Source organism: Talpa europaea, assembly GCF_964194135.1.
Source record: "Talpa europaea genome assembly, chromosome: 10".
Lineage (NCBI taxonomy): Eukaryota > Metazoa > Chordata > Mammalia > Eulipotyphla > Talpidae > Talpa > Talpa europaea.
The window spans coordinates 6701596-6725175 of record NC_140077.1 but is presented as its reverse complement, the minus strand read 5'-3'; the positions used below and the strand labels follow the sequence as shown (position 1 = coordinate 6725175).

The 23580-nt window shown below is 48.5% G+C and overlaps 1 protein-coding gene across 5 annotated transcripts in view; it reads left to right on the top strand.

The window, feature by feature from the left end:
• PLPP4 (phospholipid phosphatase 4) overlaps window positions 1-23580 on the top strand; it is a gene marked incomplete at both ends in the record, with an annotated part of 102358 nt that overhangs the window by 19324 nt on the left and 59454 nt on the right. For all 5 annotated transcript variants that reach the window (XM_084246249.1, XM_084246248.1, XM_084246247.1 and 2 more), the window contains one exon: window positions 21437-21545. In XM_084246249.1, the coding sequence (XP_084102375.1) occupies window positions 21437-21545 (109 nt within the window). The remainder of the gene's footprint in view (window positions 1-21436; window positions 21546-23580) is intronic.

The window sequence follows — 23580 nt, the reverse complement described above, 5'->3', positions numbered from 1 at the left end:
TCCACCCGTCTTCACAGCCCTTATCCAGGAATAATTTCCTCTGTGCCCTTCTCCCAATGGGTCTCATGTCATCCTGACCTTATCTTACCTGCACGAGCTGCTTGTTTATAAGAATCATCTGTCTCGGTTCACCATAACCATGGTTTCTTTCTGGTATAAGTAGAACCTCTCCCTGGATGTTCAGTGGGCTTTGCTGGAAAGCAGTACCTGCCCGAGAATAGGAACATAAAAGCATTAAGAGCAGCAAAGGACGCTTGATTAATTATCTGTGTATTTTGTGCCTAATGTGTGAATAGAAGCTTGGTTTTCATTTTCCACTCAAGAATGTGAACTGCCTGCTTTGAATGAATCAGACTTCTGTTTAAAAAAAAAAAAAAAAAAATCTCCCTACTGCTGTGTCAGCATTTAGAATTACCGCCTGAGGGTTTTCTTATCCTTCTCAGAGAATCTAAAGAGGTGCTGAATAATTTTTGGATTAAATTTAATTATTTCAAGTTTGAAAGAAAGAGGAAGGAGAGGACGAATTTAGTGAAGGTTGTGCTCTGGAGAGCAGCGTCCCATGGTTGGATTTTTGTTTTCAAGGTGTTTTGAAAACAACTCTGGAGGTTTCCTGCTGGCGCTGCTGGAAATCGCCAGCTCTGCACGGAAGCCAGAAAGCAGGTCTTACTCCAGACTAAGGCGTGTTTGGTTTCACACGAACCAAGTCAAGTTTTAAGTACAGATCAATGTCAGGCATAAGTAAATCCAGGAATAATTTCTCTGAGTAGCTGTGGATTATGAAAGCAGCTGCCCTGCTTGACTATAAGCTTCCTATTTCCTAAGAGTTTTATTTTTTTAATTATTAAAGTGACGTTGGTTTAGAACATCACTGGGTTTTCAGGTTTCATCATTATAATTTGACATCTGTATGTGCTACATTTTGATATCCACCAAAGCCTGGTTTCCACCCTCTATCATAAACTTAACCCTTCTTACCCAATTTTCCCACCCAACCCCTCTGGTGGCCGTTTTGTTCTCATAATCTAAGGGTTTGTTTTGTTTGTTCCTTTGTTTTTTATTTTTACAATAAGTTTCAGATGTACAGCTTTCTATTTTGATACCATTCTACGTAATACACTGGATCGTCTAGTCTTATGCAGTTGATCCCCTCTCCTCGCCCCTCTTCCCTTCCCAGCCAGGCCTTCCCTTCCCTTCATAACCAACATTCCATTGTCAGATCTAAGGGTTTTTTGATCTATTTGTTCCTTCCTTTTTTTCCCTTCTTCTGTAAGTTTTTGCTTTGTAGTTCAGACGAGGTTCAGACACAGCTTTCTATGTGGATGGCGCTCTGTTTGGGCTGATTACTTAACTAAGAATCCATTCCTCAACTATTAATTTTTATTCCCCTTCCTCCATAGGTTGTGGTTTTGATGCCTCATTTTACATATTCATCAGATATGTATCTTTTAACTAATTCTTTTTTTTATTTTAAAGATTTATTTATTTATTTATACAAGCACTGGGTACAGTCAGAAGCGCGGGAGGGTGAGAGGATTCACCAGAGCCAGAGCAGGGAGCAGAGCAGGCAGAAGGACCGAAGGACACTGCTGAGGGGAGCAGCAGGCGGCAGGAGAGGTCTGCGCACCATGTGAGACCCTTGCCTGGCAGCTGGGGATCGAACCAGCGGTGCAGAGGCTGTGGGCAGCTTCGCAACCCAGCGCTCAACCGCTGCGCCACCAGGGAGGCCCTTAACTAATTCTTGAGGCTTTAGTAATTTTACTATTTTTGTCTTTGAATCTTTGCGCTTTAAAAAAGCAATTGATCAACTGCTTTTACTATGTATTTAACTTTTTAATGCATGTTTTCTGATATTGGTTATTACTATTTCTCTTTCAGTTTAGAAAAGGCCCTTTAACATTTCTTACAAATTTAGTTTAGCAGTAATGAATTCCTTTAGTTTTTGCTTGTCTGGGAAACTTTGAATCTCTTTCTGAATGTTAACCTTATTAAATATAGAATTCTTAGTTGGAAGTTTTTTTCTTTTTTTTCCTTTCAACACTTGTTCTGGCTTCTGAAGTTTCTGTTGAAAACTCTGCTACCTTTTGGCTTCCCCCTTGTTTGTGACAAGCTGTTTAATCCCTTGCTGCTTTTAAGATTCTCTCTTAACTTTTGCAGTTTATTTTTTAAAAGATGTATTTATTTATGCATACAAGAGCTGGGTACAGGCCAGAGATGCGGTGGGTGAGAGGATTCACCAGAGACAGTGGGGAGCAAAACAGGCAGATTGACTGAAATACACTGCTGAGGGGAGCAGCGGGCGAGTCAGGAGAGGTCTGCTGTGCCATGTGGGTAGCTCCCTGGCCGGGGATAGAACTTGTGCTACAGAGGCTGTGGATAGCTTCACAGTGCTGTGCTTAACTCCTTGTGCCACCAGGGAGGCCCAACTTTTGCAGTTGAATTATAATGTGTCTTGTTGGGGAATCTCTTATTTTGGAACTCTCTGGGCTTCCTGTACCTGGAGGTCTGTTTCCTTCTCCAGATTGAGAAAATTTTTAGCCATTGTTTCCTCATGTAATTTTTCTGGCTCTTTTTCCTTCTCTTTCTGGGACCCCTAAAATATGAATATTATTCCTTTCGATTTTGTCCCAGAGGTTTCTTTAATTTTATTTTTTTTCACTTTCTGCTCTGCCTGGGTGGGACTGTGAACTTTGTAAGAACAGGATCCTTGACTTTTGTGCTTACCCCTGTGTCTTCCCATAGATGCCTGGCATGTAGTAGATGTTCAGGAAACTCTGAGTAAACAAAATAGCTGTGATGAGGTGACGTCATTAGAGGGGAATCTGTAATGAGAGGAATCTTCCTACTGGGGTCTCCTGGACCTTCATCCAGGAACACAGAGGTCAAGCCTTGTCCTTTTGATGTACAGAGAAGTTCAGAGAAAAAGTTGAGGGAAATCGTGGGCCACTCACAAGGACAACTTTTCTTCTCCTGTAAGAAATGCAGTGTGGAAAATGCTGGCATTGCATTGAGATATCGCTTGTGTCATTGTCAGCTCCCTGGTCCCTCTTTGGTAACTGAGCATGGGCTTTGTCATTTGGGTGCAGAGTAGGACCAAGCAGGGGGGTGGTGAAGGTGACAGTGGGTGACAGTGCGGGCATGTGTGTGTTTGACTAAATATCCAGACATACACCATGATTTTCTGGGTCTCTGTGTCCCAGAGCCCATGCCCACAGTTCACTGTCCACAGGCTTCTAGCAAGGGGTCCATAGTGGAGTCACCCCACTTCCCCAAGTACAGACCTCATACTCAGTTACTTCACACCTCTTCGCAAGGAGTGAGTTGTTTTGTGTGACTTGTTTTCCTTTACAGTGAAAGCTTTCTTTTTCCAGAACCTCAGTTTTTAAGCTATTTTGTTTTGCTAGAATTCTCATTTATTTGAAATAAGTGATTTAAAAAATTATAAATCAGACATAGGCTCCATATAGGAAACATGTAATATGGAGAGAAAAATGGAAAGAAAATAAAATCATTTATGATCCTACTACCTAGAGACAATCATAGCTAACAATTTGGTTTATATTCTTTCATTCTTTATTTTTTACCTTCTGCCATAAATATGATACCTTTTTGCACAAAAGCTATGCATCATCTGAAATAAAATTCTGAAGCCTGCCTTTTTCCACTTGGTGTTATGCCCCAACATCTTCCTATTCGATAAATATTCCTCCCGTTTTGTTTTTTGTACTAGTTGTGGTGGCAGAATTATGCTACCCCAAATATACCAATTTGGCATAGGATTGTTTTGAGCTGAGAACACTTGAAAGGAGGCAGATGAAGGAAAAGATGCCCTGCCCTCCCTCCTCTTTGCCTAGAAGCAGGGCATACATTTTCAAGGGTGCCCTTCCTCCCTTCTTTACTAGGAAGGCCAGGGCTTGGTACCTAGAGACAACTCCGTAGCCTGTCAGCCTGGAGACCACACCAGAGGCATCTGTGTGACAAAGGCTACAGCTCGCCTTCATGTGCCACTTGTCTTCTCTCGTGTATGGTCCTTCCCACAGCTTGTCACCCTTGGAAGGCCTAACACTGCTTCTGGCTTGTCAGTTCTTCCCAAGGTGTTGACTCCTAGGGAATGCTCTATAAGCACGATAACTCAGCCACCACTTTGAGTTACTAATTTCCCCTGGGTAGCTCCCATGTATACGTGAGGCATACATGTTAATACACTTCTTTTTCTCTGGCTAATCTGTCTTTTGTTGGGAGGTCCCAATACGAACTCAGAACGGTAGTGGAAAAATTCTTTTCCTTCGCTATAGTTGCCATACAGTCCATTCAATGAAATCAAATAATTTAACACGGTCAGTTTACATGTTGGACATTTGAGGGTTGTCTCTGGTTTCTAGTTGATGTAATCTACACTGTGCTAAATATCCTGGGTTGCTTTGTACCCTTCTGATTATGTTCCCCAACTTAAGTCCTAGATGAGGGGTTTCTGGGTCAAAGCAGTCTCCCTCTACTTTCGCCAAAACACGTTCTGGAAAAGTTGTACCAATTCACATTCCTCCTTGCGGTGTCTGATCTGCCTGGTTCTCTTCATCATTCCTGTTCAAATGTCGCTTGCTGTAGAAACCTTCACTGAACATTCCGTTCAATGTACCACATTCCCCCCTATTGCATTATTATATTACTGTGTTTTCTTTGTATGATAACATTTATTTTTAATCTGAAATGATGTTCATTTATTGACATTATTTATTGTGTACTCCTGCTCAGCAGTTTGTAAGACCTGTGAGCTCAGAGACATGGCCTGTCAGGGTCACTGCTGTCTGCCAGTGCCTCTCCATCAATTCATCATTTCCACCATCCCTGCACATCTTGGTGTGCAGGTAAGTTTGTTGAATGAATAAATGTTTACCCACATATTTTATTATCATGCATTTAAGAAGGTTTTTACCTTTATTCTAAAACAAAGGATGCCAAACATAATTTATGCTATTGCTGGTAGCCAGGGATCCTCAGGGGGTGCTGTGATTCCTTTGGGTATGCTGAGGCTCCTTTTCCATGAACTCACTGGAGATTGTGGTTGATTTCTTTAATTCAGTTTTTTCTCTATTCTTGGCAGACTGTAGACATTTATCACTTACCTAAAGCAAATAACATTTCTTCTTCCAATCTGTAACTACGAATCTGCCAAGGCCTGGAATGAAGATAGCCACCTTATTAAAATCGTGCATGGAAAAGAGTGAATAGTTTTAGTGTGATGGTCCTCTTTGTAAGTTCTTGCGTACTCTGCATGCCCAGAGGACTTGTAATTGCTGGCTGGTTCATAGAGCAGGGTGGTGTTGAAAGTTGTGCTCTAGATGAGTGAGATATTACAATTCTTGTTAGCCTCCCTTGAGTTTACCCTCCACTCCCCCCACCCCCCCCCCCTTGCATACAACAGGAGAATGTCTTCTGGCAAATGTAGTAGTTAGAGGTGGAACAAACATGTATGCAGAGAGCATGGGCAGTGCTGTGGATCTGGAGTGCAGCCAGGGTATGCCATCAGGGGCCATGCTTCAGGACTCCGAACCTGACCTCCTCTGTCCAAGGTTGTTATCGGCAACTTGGATAAAGATGTAGAAAGCAGGCTTATTAAATTTGTGAATGACACAAAACCAGGATGGAAGGCTAATATGTAGGATAATAGAATCAAGATTCATAAAAATCTTGACAGCAATGATGGGTCTGAAACTAACAAGGTAAACCCTAACAGGATTACATGTGAAGTCCTGCAGCTCCCGCCAGCAGCTGTGGGGGTGGGGGGTGAGGCCGGGGGGTGGGATTTGAAGTCTGTTTGTGTACAGAAGACTGAGGAAGCCGTGGGCTTCACTGATGCTATTTGAAAAAAATTAATTATGTCTTAAACATGATTCCTAGCAGTATGGTCTCAGGATGGCTCTGTTCTGTAGAGCTGCATGGAGCTCTTTCCCCAACTGCCCCTGCCTCCCACATCCTATCCCAGCCTGTACTGGTTTTCCAGACATAGCTGGGCTGTTGTTTTCTCCATGAGCTTTTCCTGAGTCTGCAAGGTGCAGTTACTTCAAGTGGTGAGATAGTTCTCCTGCGTCCCTGTGATCATGAATTGTGTGCCCACTGTCTTCCCCTTTGGATCACAGGAGTCAGAGACTGTATCTGCTTGTTAGATGCTCTGCCCTTAGCAGAGTGACCAGTGGCCAGAACACAGCAGGACCCAGTGGACACCTTGGGTGGTAGTATATCCATTCTTGGAGTGTGTTCTGGGCCGCGTGCTGTCAGATATTATACCTCCGTTGCAGTCAGGTAGTGACAGGTTTGCAGACCTTGTCGCCAGGTGATGGAATCGGTCATTTAGCCAGACCATGCCCAGCTGTGGACCACCAAGGAAGGAGTGTGTGCATCATCCTGGGGGTTCCAGGACAGCACAGGGATGTTGGGAAGGGGAAAACTCCATTCCTTTAGTGGACGAATTTTGAAATCACTGGAGCCATCCAGCAACACTCAGACTGTATCCTTGATGGACGCCACCCACTAACCATGAATGCTGAATCGCAGAGAGGATGTTTAACTTGAAAGTGGAGATGCTGGAAGCTAGTAATAGTAATGACCACACTCTCATCAGCTCACTTTGAGTAACTGAGTCCTTGAGACTCCCTGTGGGGTCAGGTGCTCCTGGCATCTCCACTGGCAGGTGAGGTTTCTGAGCCCTTGTTTCATGTCAGCCAACTAGTAGGTAGCTGATGACTAAAGCTTGTTCTTACTTGAAGGACCCCCGATGCTGTGATTCTGCTCTGCTGAGGTTCAGCAGCACCTCATCTAGAACCTGGTAAGTGCAAGGATTCATCTGCCTTGTAGAATCTGTTTCCTGGTCAGTCACTGACCCTTCACTGCCTCAGTGTTTGATCTATGCTAGCCTGACACCCCCACCCCGGGAGAGCAAGTGGGCAGGCTCATCTGGCTGGTGAACAGCAGACCTTGGTCTTCTGTCACTGTGTGGGCTGATGGAAGACCGTGCGGATTGGAAGTCACACGGCCTGGGTCTCAGTCTCCACTGCCACTTACAAGCTGTGGGACTCCAGTCCAATGACTTCACCTCTCTGAACCTCAGCTGTGAAAAGTAGAATTAGTATCCAGCACTTAATACAGTGCCTCCTTGACAAAAGTCGGCCCTTGTCCATCTCTTCTCAGCTGTGTGTTTGTGGTGGAGTCTTAGAACTCTGTTGTACACGTAGGTGAGCATTTCCATGAAGACCAATGGATTTTAATTTTCCACGTGTAGCTCCCGGTGCTTGTCCTGCCGTGAGGAATCAGCCAGGCAGGAGACTAGGGAGAACATATCAGGTAGAGGGAATCGTAAGTACGATTTCCTGACACGGGAGTCTGCTTGGAAAGCAGAAGGCAGTTTGGGGAGACCAGGAGGCTGTAAGGGAGTGAGTGAATAATGAGGACAATGGCAAGGTGGATCCACTGGCCAGTAGAAGGGGACCCCAGGTCCAGTTCCTTGGCATCTGCTCTGATGGCCACTGCTCAGAGACCATGGTCCCCAACCAAGGTTCAGGGTAAGTCATGACACACCAGGGTCAAAGCTCCCAGGGCCAGAGAAGAGGTATAGCCAGATCCTCACTTTCCAGGTGTCAGGTGATGGATACCCCCACTCTCCCTCTTACCCAGAATCGCAGGTGCCATCTGCAATTCCCTGAGTGACCAAGCTGAGACCAGGGTCTCCGGTTGCCGACTTTGTACACCCTCCGGATTCTGCAGCCTTGAATCAGGATGGTTCCCCACTTCTGCCTGCGAGGGACTCTCTTTCAGTTTCTTTAGTGTTTCCTTGCTTCTTTTCCAAATGCCCCTTTCTTGTGTGAACATGGACCCCTTCTGTCTCCATCTTCTCCCTTGATGAGGCAGGGCCACTCAGTGGGTGTGATCAGCGGCTCCGATATCGGCTGCATTAATCCTGTGTGGCCTCAGCTTGACCATTTGTAAAATGGGACAGTTCTGGTAATACTCCATAGGGCGGTGCGGTTGGAAAGCCATGTGCATTTAAAGGGCCCAGAACAGTGTGTGGCACATGAATGCCAGATGCTATAAATAATGTTGTTTTGAATCACTGTTGATAAAAAGAAGAGAACAAGAGTTCAAGTGTCAAGGCCAGTAGCACGTATCAGTGGGTGCTTTTTCCCACTGTTGCTTTTGAGCTGACTTTGATCCGCGCTGTCCACTCCTCGACCAGATAGGGAGCAAATCCTCTCCTGGAGATGGCAATTGTGTTTCCAAATGAGCGTGGGGTAAGAGGAGCTTGTGAGTTTTGGCATGGGTGCTTGCTGGGCTTTTTCTTGTCTTGAAGTCAGCCTGCCCAGGGCTGTCCCTGTAGGGACGATGGGGCCCCTTGGACAGAGCTGAGCCCTCACTCTGCGGGATTCAGAAGGGGCCTGCTGCTCTCTCCTTCATGTCTCCATTACATAAAAATTCTCCATGCAAGTAATTGCAGAATGGGGTAACAAGGAGGATAATAGGGGGAGATAATTGTGGATAAATCAGCTTGATTACACTCTTTCCCAAACTTGATTATCCAAATTTGCAGTGCTGTGCAAAATCTCAGAAGCCAATTAAGACCGTCCAATAATGACCACAGATTCCGGGAAGTCTGTCTCCTAAGTCTAGCAGGTTGGCCAATAAGTTGAGGCTGTTGAGAATAACTCTTCTGTTTCTGAATTTTTTTATATTTTAGAGGCAGCTGGGGAGTGTTATTGTTATATGTTTTTAAACACAGCAATTAATGTATACAGGTGGGAAGGTACTAACTCTTCCGCTGAGAACATAGTATTTAGACATACCCGGGGTATTTTATAAGGGGTCATTCTGGTTGGTCATATCACCAGATTACCGGGCGCTGCGCATTGAAGACACAATGTTGTTTGTAGAATAACAAGTGAAAGAACTTGAGGAAATCATTTAAGTCAGAGAAACAACATTGACTTATTTCATAGCATACAGTGTCACCTACTTTTTAAACTCAGTTATTATTGAACGTGAACTTTTTCCTGCTTCCTTGAGATATCATTGACATAGAATGTATACATTTAAGGTGTACAGTGTGTGGACAGGATTCACTTCCATATTGCAAAATGATTACCACCATGGGGTTAGCTAACTTCACATGATGAATCTTTCTTGCCTTTTTTTTTTGGTGAGAACACTTTAGAGCTACTCCCTCGGTATTGTTAACATGGTCACTGTGCTGTACATTAGGCCCCCAGAACTAAGCGTCTTTAACTAGAAATTATACTCTTTGATCACTCTCTCTGCCTCAGGCCCTGGTGACCACCATTCCAGCCTCTGCTTCTATGCTTTTGGCTTTTCAAATTTCATTAATAAGTGATACCATATGATATTTGTCTTTCTCTGATTTATTTCACTTGGCATAATGTGTTGTTGGGAGTGGCATATGCTCTTTCTTATGGTTGAATAATGTTTATATATATATCTATATACACAGCTCCTATAATGTTCCTATATATCCAGCTCTATCTGCGTGTGTAGCTCTGTGTTCTTTGATGGTCACTTAGGCTGTTTTCCGTATTGGCTATTGTGACTGATGCTGCAGTGCACATGGGAGTGAAAACATTTTGTCTCTGTTAAATCATTTGTCTCTGTTGTCTCTGTTAAAACATTTTGTCTCATTTTGTCTTTGGTTAAATACCCAGAATGGGATCACAGGGCCATATGGTAGTTCTAGCTTTAATTTTTGAGGACCCTCCATACTGTTTTTACAGTGTCTGTACCGACTCACATTCCCATCAGAAGTGCACAAGGGCTCCCTTTTCTCTGCCTTCTTGTCTCTTTATTGGCCGCCATTCTGATAGGTGTGAGGTGATGCTTCACTGTGGCTTCAGTCAGCACTTCTTTAACTCATTTTTATAACAGGCAAAATAAACTTGTAAGGTTTTGGTCAAGTCTGAATCAAGTGATTTGTTAGCACATAATTCTGCCTCTGGGACATAGGAAAAAGTGCTCCCTATCTATTAGGTTATCCGCTGTATGGGAGGGAAGATTTGCAGTGTTTAGACAGAAAGAAAACTCTGAAGTCACCCAGTCCCGTTTCTTAATGAGAACAATGAGGGGAAGAGAGAGATTAAATGAATTACTCACATTGACTTAATAGTTGAGTCACGAATAGAGCAGATGTGTTCTGGCCTCCAGTGTTGGTCGCTACTGCCCTCTTGGGACTTGCTTTGTTTCAGATGCCAAAAGGGAACGAACAGCTGTGATCCCAGAAGTTACTGGCAATTGAATCCAGGAGGAGAATGAACTCAGGGGTGTAGATGTCAATTTGGGAAGACCAGAAAAAAATCAGGGACTGTCCTGGTCCCCAGAGCAGGTGTTGTCCTCACCACAGAGTTGCAGGATGGCCTCCTGGGCCAACATCATTCATGGAGGGACTGGACAGGAGGGAAAGGACCCAGAGTGACCCAGAGTCAACACTATCTCCTTTTGAGGAGGGTCACAAAATCTACTCAGTGGGTTGGATGTTAGTGCTCGCTGAATGAATAAGTGACTGACTGACTGAATGAATGAGTAAAAGATAACATTTATCGGGCCTGCTTACTATGTGCCAGTCATCTCAATTATTAAGTCCTTTTACAGTTGAAGCACACAGAACTCAGGTGATTTGCCCAAGGTCAGACCCAAGGAAGCTTGTTTCAAAACCTATGCTTTTCCTTGAACTCTTCGCTGTACTGCAAATGAATGATTGACTAAGTGAATGGATTTCCATTTTACCCATAAAGAAATAACAACATTGAAGGGTGAGTGAGTTCCTAAATTATAAAATAATCAGTGCGGAGTCATGGCTGGTTAGCTCTTTTGATTCCTCGTTCAACCTGCTACTAACCTGTGTCAGCCTGCACCCCATACTGCATCCCAACCTGTATCTTCAGGGTCCATCCACTGCCCCTTCCACCAGGTTGAGCCCACCCACTGTCCCCACTCCCACCTCAATGTGCTCATTTACCAAAAGTGGTGGGAGTGGAACCAGTCCAGGGTTATGTTTAGGAAACCTGGGTTTGGGTCCCAGTTTTGCTGTTTCTTAGCTGACTGACCTTGTGCAAGTCAAGAAACCTCTCTGAGCCTCAGTTTCACTCCCTGGAAAGTAGGGATAAGAGTGCCTACATTTTGGTGGTGCAGAGTGATTGAGATAAGGTGGAAGAGGTGCCTAGCAGGCTGTTGGTGGGTTGGGAGCACTGAGTAAGTGATCAACTGGTCCTCTCTCCCTACTTTCCTCCTGGTCCCTCCCTCCTTCCAAGCCCCTCCCTTGCCTTCTCTTCCTCCTTTCCTTCTGGATGTCTCTGAAAGTGACATCTCATTTAATATGTGAATGATGAGCCATTTGGGAATCTATGATGTATAAACCCCATTCTGCATGCTGGGTCAACTCATCCCTTGGGACAGAGGAAGAACAGACTAAGGCTTGCAGATTGATCTGACATGGTGGTGTTGGTGATGGTGTTGGAGGGGACTGTGGCCTGGTTGCTGTGGCCTGGTTGGTGCCAATGTACCACTCAGCAGACGGGCCACCCCACAAAGCCCGACTCCCTGAGAAGAGAGAGACACCTTTGTCTGCAGGGAGCTGGCTTCATAGAGTGGACCCACAGGGTCGTGGGAACTATTAAATACCACCACAGCTCACAGGTCAACCAACAGCCAGCCTAAAGCAGCCACAAGAGGGCAAATGTCACACTGCACGGATGGATGAGGGAGTCACAGACAATTGGGCGCCGTCTGGGCGACAGGACCCTGGACAGCGCCTGGCCCATCCAAAGTGGGCGGCCCTTTTCAGATCCTCTGTTGCCTTGGAGGCTCGCTGGTCCAAGGTGGCCAGACCAAAAATTTCAGTGGAAGCCAGAAATTCATATTATGCTGCAAGAGCTACTGGGTTTTAAATATTGGTTATGACTTACACATTAAAAAAAAAAAAAACAAACAACCCACAAACACTGAGCAGCTCAAAACAAACACAGCAGCAGGCTGCTTTCCGTGCAGGGGCAGCCAGCTGCCAGCCTCGGACTTGAGAGGCGGCGACAGAGGATTGGCTTCTTATTGAAACAACTGCCAAGGATTTATTGGTTAGTCTTGAGCACCTACTACATGCTGGGCCCTGGTACTACAGCTCTGATCAAAAGCAGACAAGGTTCCTTGCTGCCTCTTGGAGCTGCTGTTCCTCTGTGACCCTTACATTTCAGCACCCATCCTGCAGCACTGACCATGAACTGGTTGTTCACAGTTTTCTTAGGGAGTTTTTGAGCGAGCAGCTTGGTCCCAGCTATGGAACCCACTCCTACCAATGGTTCGTCCTGGGCTTAGGAGCTGATGAGTGTGGGGCCGCAGACACCAGCGTGGGGACATCTCCAGTGCCCCCAAATCAAGCCCAGATGCACGAGCTGTCTTCCCACTGATCTTGCATGAGGAATTCAGGGTTTGAAGAGCAGGTGGTCATGAAAACACTTAGTGATGCTCACAGTTGGCAAAAAACAAACAAACAAACAAACAAACAAAAACCAACAAAACAAAAAACAACAAAACCCAAAACAAAATAAAACAAAAATGGGCCAAAAAGGAGAGTTCCTGATCTGCTTAAAACTCACAGATCCGGCCTTCCTCGGGGGAGGGGAAGCTTCTGCCTTCTCCAGACCTTGGCCTTGTCTCACACTCCTATGTTGTCAGCCCTGAGTCCCTGCCATCAGCTTCTCGTCTGATCATGTCTGTCTTGGGTCCTCGGCCTTAGAGTCATGCCTGTGCCATCTCATGCACGTGCCTCCTCCTGCCTGCCCACCCAGCTGAACACCATTCTAGGACTCCAAGGCCTTATCCCTCTGAGGGAGGAAAAGTCGTGGGGAGAATGGCCAGGGACTTCCTTAAGGTCATGAGTGCTGATTTCTGCCAATGTCTTGGGTAAGGAAGGCCTGGCCAACTCTGTGCTGCTGCTCACTGACACACCAGGGGTATTCTGATGAGGTTATATGAGAGGAAAATCTCAGAAAGACACTTCACAGGCCCCTGTTCAGGAACAAGTGCTCTCTGAGTGGTGTATTTTAATTAAAATTATAGCTCAGAAACCCCTTCAGATTAAATTCTCTCTTCTCTGTGTTTTTCCTGGAGTCTTGAGTAGCATTCTGTCCCCTGCACTCACCAGCCCCCAGTCTCTTCTCAGTGGTGTGTCCTGGGATCTTGGACCTGCTTTACTGGGTCTGTAGAATGTTCTAGAATACATTAGAAATTCCCAAGGACTCCCACTTAATTCAGGAATAAATTAAGTGGACATTTTGGAGTCAGAGATTGATTGGAGACTGAAGTCTTTCAGCAAAGAAACAGACATTTTCCTGCTTCTGTCTTTTACTGGTCTTTTCTTGGGACTGGTTTTATTCATCTGTGACTCGGGTACAACTCAGTGCTCCCTGCACCAAACCCCATTTTCCTTTGGGAAATGTGGCTCACCCGGAGGGGCTCAGTGTGGAGGACTCTGAACTGTTGGCTCTGCTGGTCAAGGGGACCCAGCTTGTGTTGGGGTGGGGTCCAGGCTCTGGGAAGCCTGGCAGCCAGTGAGAGGCTGAGTCCTGAGCCCGTGGCCTGGCTCTACCCTTGTCACCTTCCTGAAGGAGTCTCTCACCTGCCCCTCATCAGCATTAGGCCTCTGCTTTGCAGGGCATCCAGTCTGGGTGCCATCGGCGGCAGGGAGAGGAGCTCTCACCTCCAGACTCCTGAGGCGCCCCTGGTCCATCCAGTGTGCAGGAAACTCATTTTGTGAATGACATGACCTCCTTCCATTTCTCTCCTTCCTTCTGCTTCTGATTTTCTCCCGCCCTCCTTTCTCCTTCCTAATTTTTTTTATTGCTCTCCCCATTGTCACACTTCACTGAAATTCAATCAAAGCTAATAAGACTTTTCAAGAATATCAGTTGCCGGGGCTGAGAAAACACTCACTTGTGTAGTGTCTTTTTGACCAGTGAGCGAAATCATTCCAAGAATCACTTTGCTGTGGAAATTTTCAAACCCTCTCCACCAGTGAGTCCATCTTCTCTCCCCCACTGTTCCCTCCTTTGCCTTTTTTTTCCTTTTGGTGGAGTATTTTAAGGCAAATCACAGGGCATCACTCACATGTAAATACTTCACAAAAAGCAACTTTAATCAACGAGAACATGAAAACACAAAGCCTTCAACTGCCCGCCTAAAAACATCTGATGGCATGAACGCAAGGGTCTGGTTTTCATTTTAGTGTGCCCGTGACTGGCAGAGTGGGTGCCCCTCGTTGAGTTGCTGGGGGACGCAGTGATCTCACATCCTCACAGCTTCCCAGCAGGGGGGTGGCCCGTTTTGCGCTTGGGGAGGACTCAGCCGCTTGACTCAGGTCAGGACGCCCCAGGTGGACCCGCCCGGTGGGCGTGTTCACTTTTACGGCCTGGGTTCATGGTCACAGGAGTTTGGGTTTGAGTTCAGGTCCTGAAAACATCTTCAGTCTCCGGTAATTCGCTTCCAAAGGGGAGGCGCCCTCTGTTGAAATGTTTGGAAAGAGTTTCAGTAACGTTTGGATTTCTGGGGTGATTTTATGGGCTCTGAACATTGTGTTTCTGCAGGATGTGCTTCCCTTTATGCCTGTGCCTCATTGCAGGGGTGTCTTGAATATGCCGTTGCTCCAAGAGACCACCCCTGGGGCCGGGGCTGTGCTGAGCAGAGCAGCCTGCCCTGGACAGTCCACCTGCTTCCTCACCCCTTATTACCCACCCCTGCCCTCCCCTGCTGCCCACTGGCTGGGTGGCCTGGGTATCTCCAGCCACAGAGGAGGCAGCCAGGACTCAAGGACTCAGAGAGGGGGCACAGCTTGCCTGAGGTCACACAGCTGGTCAGTGGCAGGGGTGGAGCTTGGGCTGGTCAGCGCCACTGGCCTGGCCGCTCACCTGTGTTCTTGTCCACACCTCCCTGGTGCTCTTCCCCCTCTGTTGGAGTCCTGCTGCTGGCTCTCTCTGCGCCTACGTGTTATCCTGCCAACGGTTTCAAATAGGAAAGTGGAAAGGGCTAAAGGATCCCCCATGTACCTCCATGTAGCAATTCACCTTCTCACCCTATTTGCTTGCTCTCCGTGTTGATGCATTTACATAACATTTTTCGGAACTATTTGAAAGGAAGTTGCTACCACAGCTTGTCCTAATCCCCCTAAATGTTCTTTTTCTAAAAATCTTATCTGTGTCATTACCCTAGCACAGGAAATGGATAATATTTCCTTAATATCGTTTAATATTCAGGTCACTCTGCCGTCCCCAAATCTCCCCAGCCTTCCTCAGAGTTTCCTTTTCATTTGCTTTGACCCAGGATCTTGTCAATGCATTTATGTTCCATTCGGTGGTCTTGTCTCTTCAGATGCTTCCGTCTAGAATGTTCCCTGCAGTGCTACTCCTGAACTCGTCTGTCTGTTGCCTGGAGGGTCTTTGACTTATTTCTCGGACCCTGGATTTCCTACCAACTGGAACTTAGGTCCAAGGGTTTATTATTTGGGTTCAGAGTGTACCTGCCACGGCTTCTGTCTCCATGTCGCCTGTTTGGGGGGGCACACCAGGGTGTGTTCACAGCTCTGGAGACCACAGGGAGGGGAGGCAGGTTTAGTGCCATTTTTCTGAAGGTTGGAGAAGAGTCCTTGTGAGCAGGTAGAGTCTTTGAGTTGGTAGCTTTGCTTTATGTGAGCGGCCTGAGCCGGGTCCTCTGCCTGACCTCCCAGGACCTGGAGGGGTCAATGGTCTCAGCTTTGGCCCACACTTTCCCTCCAGCGCTCCACCCCGGCCGCATCTGTCCTGCCATGTTTAACAGGGCATGGCCGTGGAGTCCATGCTGTCATCTCCTATTCAAGACGTGAGTGATGAAGGGGGTTGAGAGATGGTCGTAGATGGCACCTGGCATGGGGTGATGAGATTGGCAGCTGCCCATTAGTCCTGTGTGCTGACATCCCAGGGAGGAGGACATGCGGGACCCCATCCAAGCAGAACAGGGGCCGGGAGGCAGGCTACGCAGTGCCCGGAGGACACAGGAAGGTGTCACTGGCTTGTTAGAATCATTCCCTGACTGTCATGTGTGACTGTGCATGTGAGTGCACATGTTTATGCGTGTAAGTACATGTGTGACTGTGTGTGTGTCACCCATGTCTCTCTGTGTGATTGAGAGTGTGTGTGTGTCCTTGTGTGGACAGGCTTGGGCCTCATCCCCGGAGAATGAGAGCTCCCAAGCCGAGCCATCTCTCAGAGCCTTTCCGTGCATCGAGATGTGGTTACCTGCATTATTTTTATTGGAAATAAAAGTCAGCTCAGTTTTACACGCATGCCACGGGTCAGGGAGTTGCTGCGCTTTCTTCAGCCTTGAAAGCTCGAGGGCTCTGCTGTTTCTGGCCTGGGCTGTGCAGCTGGGGCTGTTTCTTCCACACCCAGGGGCTCGGGTGGCTGCGCTCTGGAGTTATTTGTGCCTTTCTTTCTTTTTTAAATTTTTTAAAGATTTATTTATTTATACAAGCACTGGGGTACGGGCCAGAGGCGTGGGAGGGTGAGAGGATTCACCAGAGACAGAGTGGGGAGCAGAACAGGCAGACGGACTGAAAACACTGCTGAGGGGAGCAGCGGGCGAGACAGGAGGGTCTGCCGCACCATGTGGGAATCCCCCTGGCCAGCTGGGAATCGAACTGCGCTGCAGAGGCTGCGGACAGCTTCACAGCGCTGTGCTCAACCCGCTGCGCCACTGAGGAGGCCCTCGTTTGTGCTATTCCACTTTGTTTTTCTGCCTCCACCACAGGTGGCGGTTTAGGGACTTGCCAGGTGGTCAGATCATCCATGGACGGGACCTTCTGACTCTGCCACCAGGGAGAGGGCGCTTGCCTCTGCCTTCCGCCTCCATCCTCTCTCTTGCATAGGCAGGACTTGCGACCCTGGCAGAGACCCTGCTTCTGCTCAGAGGTGATGGCCTCGGGGTGGACTTTAGTAACAATCTTTTTCTCAGTGAACTTATGTTGATGTTTGCCGCTGTTCACCTGTGGGAATGGCAATTTTAAAATTAAGGCATGACATGAAGTTTCTTCTAGAATAACTGAGTTCATTTACAAAGTCTGAAGGACAGTTGCAGTGCCCATGGAGGAAAGAGCAGGCAAAATGGACCAACTTGGCTCTTGAGTAACCGAGATTGGAGGCCAGGGCTCTCCCGGAAGCTGGGCGTCTCTACCGGCGTTGCTCCCCAGAATGCCCTGGAGCTCTGGTTAAACATGAAGATTCTGATTCAGTCGGTCTGGGCTGGGGCCCAAGATTCCATATATTTATCAAACCCTCAGGAGCTGACAGTGTCCTGGCCTCTTTCCACTCAGGGTTTCATCCACAGGGGAGCAGCTTCACCTCGAAGCCCGCAGGACACGCCAACCCCAGCCCCCACCCTATACCTCCACCTTGGTCCCTGGCACATAGGCCTTTGGGACATGCTGATCTGATGTTGACCAGAGAGGCCTCAGTGGGCGGGGAGCCTGGTTGGCAGGGCGTCAGAGGCCCCACCTGAGCTGTCCATCCGGAAGTCGGCTTTCCATCTCCTGGGTTTCACACCACTCCCAAAGAGCTTGAGGGGTGTCTCCAGACCTGCCACACCCTCTTTTGGGAATAGCCTGTAATGTCACCTGAACATTCCACCATACACCTGGCCTGCCCCTGACTCCCTTTGCTTTTTGGGACCCATATTCTCTAGATGGCTGCCTCACTGTCTGGGCCTCAGAGGCAGACACCAGGCTGGAGTGTGGCTGGAGAAGGGTCTTCCTTGGTGCTGCTGCTCCCCGAGGCTACAATGTGCTCCATACATTGCTCCGCCTGCAGCTCCTGGGCTGGGTGAGGCGCTGTGCTCGGCTGGTGCAGGAGGCTTGGAATGTTTGCCTCTAGGACAGTGACACCCGGGAGACAGGTGAGGAAGGGCAGGGTTCCGCTGCTCTGACCTGTTAACTACTGTTTGGCAAAACAATGGGATTTGGTTTTTGGGGGGTGGTTTGGGAGTGTGCACTGTGGGGGCAAAGGTGATGACACCCTGGAGGACATTGTATTTTAAAGGTGGCTGCAGCACAGCAACCTTCTACTTTGCCTTGCCACACCCCTGCCAACAGGTGGGTCCTGTCTCCCTTCCTTGAACCTGGGCTGACCTTGTGACTCACTTGTAACCAATAGACCAATAGAATATGGTGGAAAACACAGGCTAGGGCAGGAAAACCCTTTGGCTTCTCCCTGGTTCTCTTGGGATACATTCTGGGTGCTGCCAGCAGCCAGGGAGGATTCTGAGCACAGTGCTTGGGGTTGTGTGTGGTGCTCCAGGCAGACCCCAGCCGACTGCAGCATCCACCTCACCCTGGCTGTGACCTTCTAATGTCCAGTGTCAAGTCCACGGTGATGCAGCCCGGCTGATGTCTGGCCACCGTGACCACGTGAGAGATTTTAAGTGAGAACCGCCTGCTCGATTTCCTGAGTCACGAAATTATGAGAAAAACAAATGGTTGTTTGGACTCATGAAGTTGCAGGGTGATTTTTTTCTGCCACCACTAAGAACCACACAGCCAGAGCCAGCATTTGAATGAGCAATAAGTAACTGGGGTACTGGGGATGCTGCTGTTTTCACTTGTAGGTTTTATATTCTTAGAAGCATCTTTCAAACAAATATCTTTTTCCTTAGTTTTATTTAAAATGTCTTAAGACCCTTGGGAGCAGTGAGTAGCTTGTCACAAAATCAAATAAGAACAAGCCTGAAAACTGTGCAGTAAATCTTGCAGATGGAGCCTGCAGTAAAATGGTAATGGTGATGAAATCCTGTGTCTCTCTTTTTTTAAAAATTTATTTATTTATGCACGCAGGAACTGGGGTACAGGTCAGAGGTGCGGGGGTTGAGAGGATTCACCAGAGACAGAGTGGGGAGCAGAACAGGCAGACTGACTAAAATCCACTGCTGAGGGGAGCAGCGGGCGAGTCAGGAGAGGTCTGCTGTGCCATGTGGGTAGCTCCCTGGCTGGGGATCGAACTCATGCTCCAGTGGCTGCGGACAGCTTCGCAGGTTGCGTCTCAACCCCTTGCGCCACCAGGGAGGCCCTGTTTCTGTATCCTTTCTTTTAATTTTCATCCCCACTCTGTAAGGTGCACCCGTTTTATAGATGGTGGGGGTGGGGGGCACTGAGGCTCAGAGATGTTCAGGAACTTACTAGGAGCCACACAGCCAGAGCTGGCATTTGAGTAAGCAAGGGCAGGCCTGACTCCAGAGCCTGTGCAGTAAGATCACCGAGTGTCTCCTTGGGGACAAGGGTGGAGGTCTCTGAGGGGGCCTCTGGTGCAGTGCTGGCACTCAGGACCCTTCAGGGTCACCTTGGGGAGTGTCTTCAAATCCGCACGCCCAGGCCCCATCCTGTCGGAGTCTCTCTCCAAGGTTTCTGCCTCATCTCCAGTGGGTGCCCCTGACTCTGGACACTGAGCTGGGTGAGGAGACGTGGCTCATTCTTGGTGTGAGCAGCTTAGTGACAGGGTGAGGGACAGAGGGCAGGTGTCCGGCAGCCCTGTGCCCCCCACGCCTTCTCTTGGAGGTTTGTGTGGTTGCTAGCAGGAGATGCTTCCTACTCAAGAGGGAATCTCAGTGCATTTATGAGGAGATTCTGCAGAAATCTTCCGGCTCCGGGCTGTGGAGACTTGGTTCATTCCACCATCTAGAAAGTACTTCACTAGTAGCTCATGTGCCAGGCAGGGCTGCTGGGCACAGTGCTGGCAGAACAGTCCCGGGTGGCCCTGCTTTCTTCTTGAAATTACAGAGACTGGACAAATGAGCTTTAGAGTGTAAAACCTTAAAGGAGTGAGAGGGAGGGAAGGAGGGAGAGGGATGGACCTGGAAAGAGAGAGACGCAAAACTCAAGTGAATTTAGGTCTCTCTAGATCACACTGGAGTTCAGTGGGAGGCTGCTTGGATGGAGAATATTTTCTGGAGCACCTGTTCAAAGTTGCAAAATAGACATCAGACCCTACGTAGCCAGGGAGCCATCCTTCTGGACTCGGAGGACACGCCCTGGAGTGGCCCCTGCCCCCACACGCTCCAGGGGACTTGCAAACCGTCACACAAACCATCACAGTCATCGTCACACACAAGCCTGAGTCTGGGGCAGAAACCAAGGCTGATTCTGTCCAGGGGCTGGGATGGCTTTAGGATGAGCTGATGTTGGGGTTTGTCCAAGCCCCAGGGGTTACCCTAAGACTGTTGGGCACCCTGATGGGCTCTCAGAGGACAGGACAGCTGGCTTCCTCCTCTCTGCCTCCCAACCCCTCTGCTCCTCGCCTTGGCTGGTGGTTTTCCTTTTCCTGGAAGCGCAAACCCAAGGCCTCAGAAACCCCTAAGACCCGCCCACCTGCCGCTGGTGTCTCTCGATCCCACTGCCCCTCCGTCACTCTGCGGGTGTCTCCGGCTCACCCCCCTAGTCCCTGTGTCTGCCTCCCTTTCTCTGCTCTGCTCACTCCCCGTCGTGATCATTCCATCCCTCACTGACTGGAAAACCACATTCCTTACCCTGGCACACATGCTTCAGTCCCCTAGCTCCCTTGGCTCTCTCCAGCCACCTGGCACCCGAATCCGGCCCACCGGGTGGAGCGGTGGGCCACAGGGCTGGGAGGTGGCCGGTGGCCGGTGGCTGGGAGCTGACAGCAGACCCCGTCCCTGCAGGCTGCCCCGCCCAGATACCCTCTTGGTGACTGTTGCTTGCATCTGCCCGGTGGTGTGGTTCTCAGGTGTGGGAGGCCCGGGAGGGTGAAGAGCTGAGGAGGTGGCTGCTCTAAGTTGTCTGGCCCTTGGCAGCAGCCCCAGAATGCACCTCATTTCCTTTCCCTCCTTCCTCTTTCCCCTTCTGTTCCTCTCCTGTCCCAACCTGTGTTGTTTTGGAAATTTCTTCATGCTCACTCTGCCCCCTAGTGGTGGCGGTGGTGGCAGGACGCCGAGGGTGACCTGGAGGGCCCACCTGCTCCTTCCCCAGGGGCCCCGCTGATGCTCCCTTTGGTCCAACCCAAGTGCATTTCGTTTCCAGAGACCATGCTTCTGCCGCGGCCTTGCCCAGGCTGAGCCACACTCACCACTTCAACTCCCAGTTCATTTTGGAACCCCAAGTTCTAAGGCCCTTTGGACGTCACCCCATAGCTGTTCTCTCCTGCCCAGAAATGGTCCTTGTTGGCAGGTGATGACGGAAAATTCGAGAGTCTGAGAAATTCTTTCCCTCTTTGCCCAGTTGTACCTGGTGAGACCCACCAGCAGGGCCAGCCTGTTTCCGTGCCCTGGGCTGGATTCTCCGCCCGTGGGGGTGCGGCTGCCTTGCTGGGGCCTGGGAGCACAGGGAAGAGCCGGGCCGGGCCTCACGCGTCTTTCTTTGTTTTTGTTTCAGTTTTACAGAGTTTTTGGATCCGTTCCAGAGAGTCATCCAGCCGGAAGAGATCTGGCTCTATAAAAACCCTCTGGTGCAGTCAGACAACATCCCCACCCGCCTCATGTTTGTAAGTACTGTGATTTCATGGCTGACTGGACCACTCTCCCCAGGATGAACCAAATGGGTTTCGTTTCTGCTTTCCTAGCCCCTGCTGAAGGCCAAGAGCAGCCTGGAAGGAAAAGAAAAGAAGCAGCCCGTCAAATTAAACTCCAGTTCAGATCACGATGGAGGCTGCTTGGTCAAGTGAGAGGGAGTAATTATTGCCCAACCCTTTGGATGGAGAAGGGGCTTGTCTACCTGAGCTATGCTGAGTTGTTGTCAAATATTTACCAAAAAATAAGACTAGAAACGAGGCAAGGGGTCTTCCTGCTGCACCCCCTTGTAGGATTGCCTTGAACCTGTCCAACCCAGGCATTCAGGCAGCTGCTCACTCCTTTGCTGTTTTAGCCAAGCAGCTGTTGACTCCTGCTGAGACCAGAGTGTGGCTCAGCCCTGGATTGTGTCTTGTGTCTCTGTGCTTCTGGGAGAAGTGGACAAGCACTCAAATAGCTGCTGGAGATATTGGGGTTATTTTGAGGCCTTCACCCCACCCCATGCCAATCTCAGCCTTTGCTTCTTCACTTCCTACGTACCAGGCACTTTCACGGGGCGCTTAAGAGAGAATCTCATTTAATCCCATCCGCCCCCCAGTGAGGAAATGTCTTGTCCACATTTGGCAGGTGCACAGTTAGGGCGCAGGGGATGAGGGAGCTTGGGTCTGGCGTCCCTGCTGCTCCCCACTGACCGGCAGAACCATCATCACATCTTTCAACAGCAGAGGAAGTATTTAAGCTCCCCCTTTTCCTGGGAACAGTAACTTTTGTATGGGCAGCCTTGTAGCTCCAGGGCATTCTGTTGACCAGCTCTTGTGTTTCCCATCCCTGAGGGTAGAAATGAGCTTTCAGCTAGCACCAGAGGAGTGCTTTTGCATCCAAAGAAATCCCCTTGACTTTATGGAGGAAATCTTGTAATTAGTGCTGATCAGAAAGATTTTGTCTGCGAACTCTCCCAAATGCCCAGAACACTACATAAGCATTAAAGTATTATTTTACTCACCTTTTAGTGATTATTTTTTCTGAGGGAAGATAAACTCAATTTTGGGAAATCTCAGGGAAGTTGGATAATTAGAGTGTTTATGAGTTGGTCATTACCTAACCCGTGAGTGCTAAAACCAGACTTTTCCATTTCTGCTCCAACTCAGATCTTCCACAAATTCTAAAAATAAAGGAACCAGTGTGTGTCTCGCTAGTATACGCCATGGTTTTAATAGGAGGAAATTTCTATTTACCCCTTATTCCCATGCTTCAAAGATTTCATATTTCCTGTGCTGTGAAACCCAATTTGGAGACACGTGTTCATGTGAGGTGTTGTGAGAAGTTGGTGGTGTGTCCTAGATGTAGAACAATGGATGTTTTGAGGTCTAGATATGAATGCCACAGACATTCCCCACGGCAGCCATGAGCAGACTGGCAGCGGGAGGAAGGGGCAGAAAAGGCATGATTCAGGACTGTGACCTCAGAGAGCTGAAGGGTTTTCAACCACAAATACTGACTCCTACTGTAACAGGGTGGTCCCCAGGAAAGGGGGAGGTTCCCTGCCCCACCCAAGGGAGGGTGGAGCTGAGCAGGAAGAGGAGAAGCAGCAGAAGAGACTGAGGAAGGAAGCAGGATGGAGCCAGAAGGAGACCTGGAGGAGGCGCATGGAGCCTAGAGACACGTGAAGAAACTGCGCTTGTCTTTTGGTCGTGGACGGGGTGACACAGATGTGGGTGAGACCCGTGGGGAGGTGACCATGGCAGCTTTTATCTTGATGTTGATTTTGCTCTTTTCCTTCCGGGCTTGTCTGGTTGTTTCTGACTCTTTTCTGTGGGTCCCCACTGGAAGATGCTTTAGACTTGGGGCAGGCTTTGGGGCCTTGCTCTGGGCCGATCCCATATGGATGGACTTTTACCCACGAGGGGACGGGTCACTTTGGGTGCTTCATTTAGAAACTAGACTCTTTGCCTTTCCTGTATTGTTTCCTAGTTTTATTAAAGTTCCTTCCCATTAAAGTCTCCTATGTTT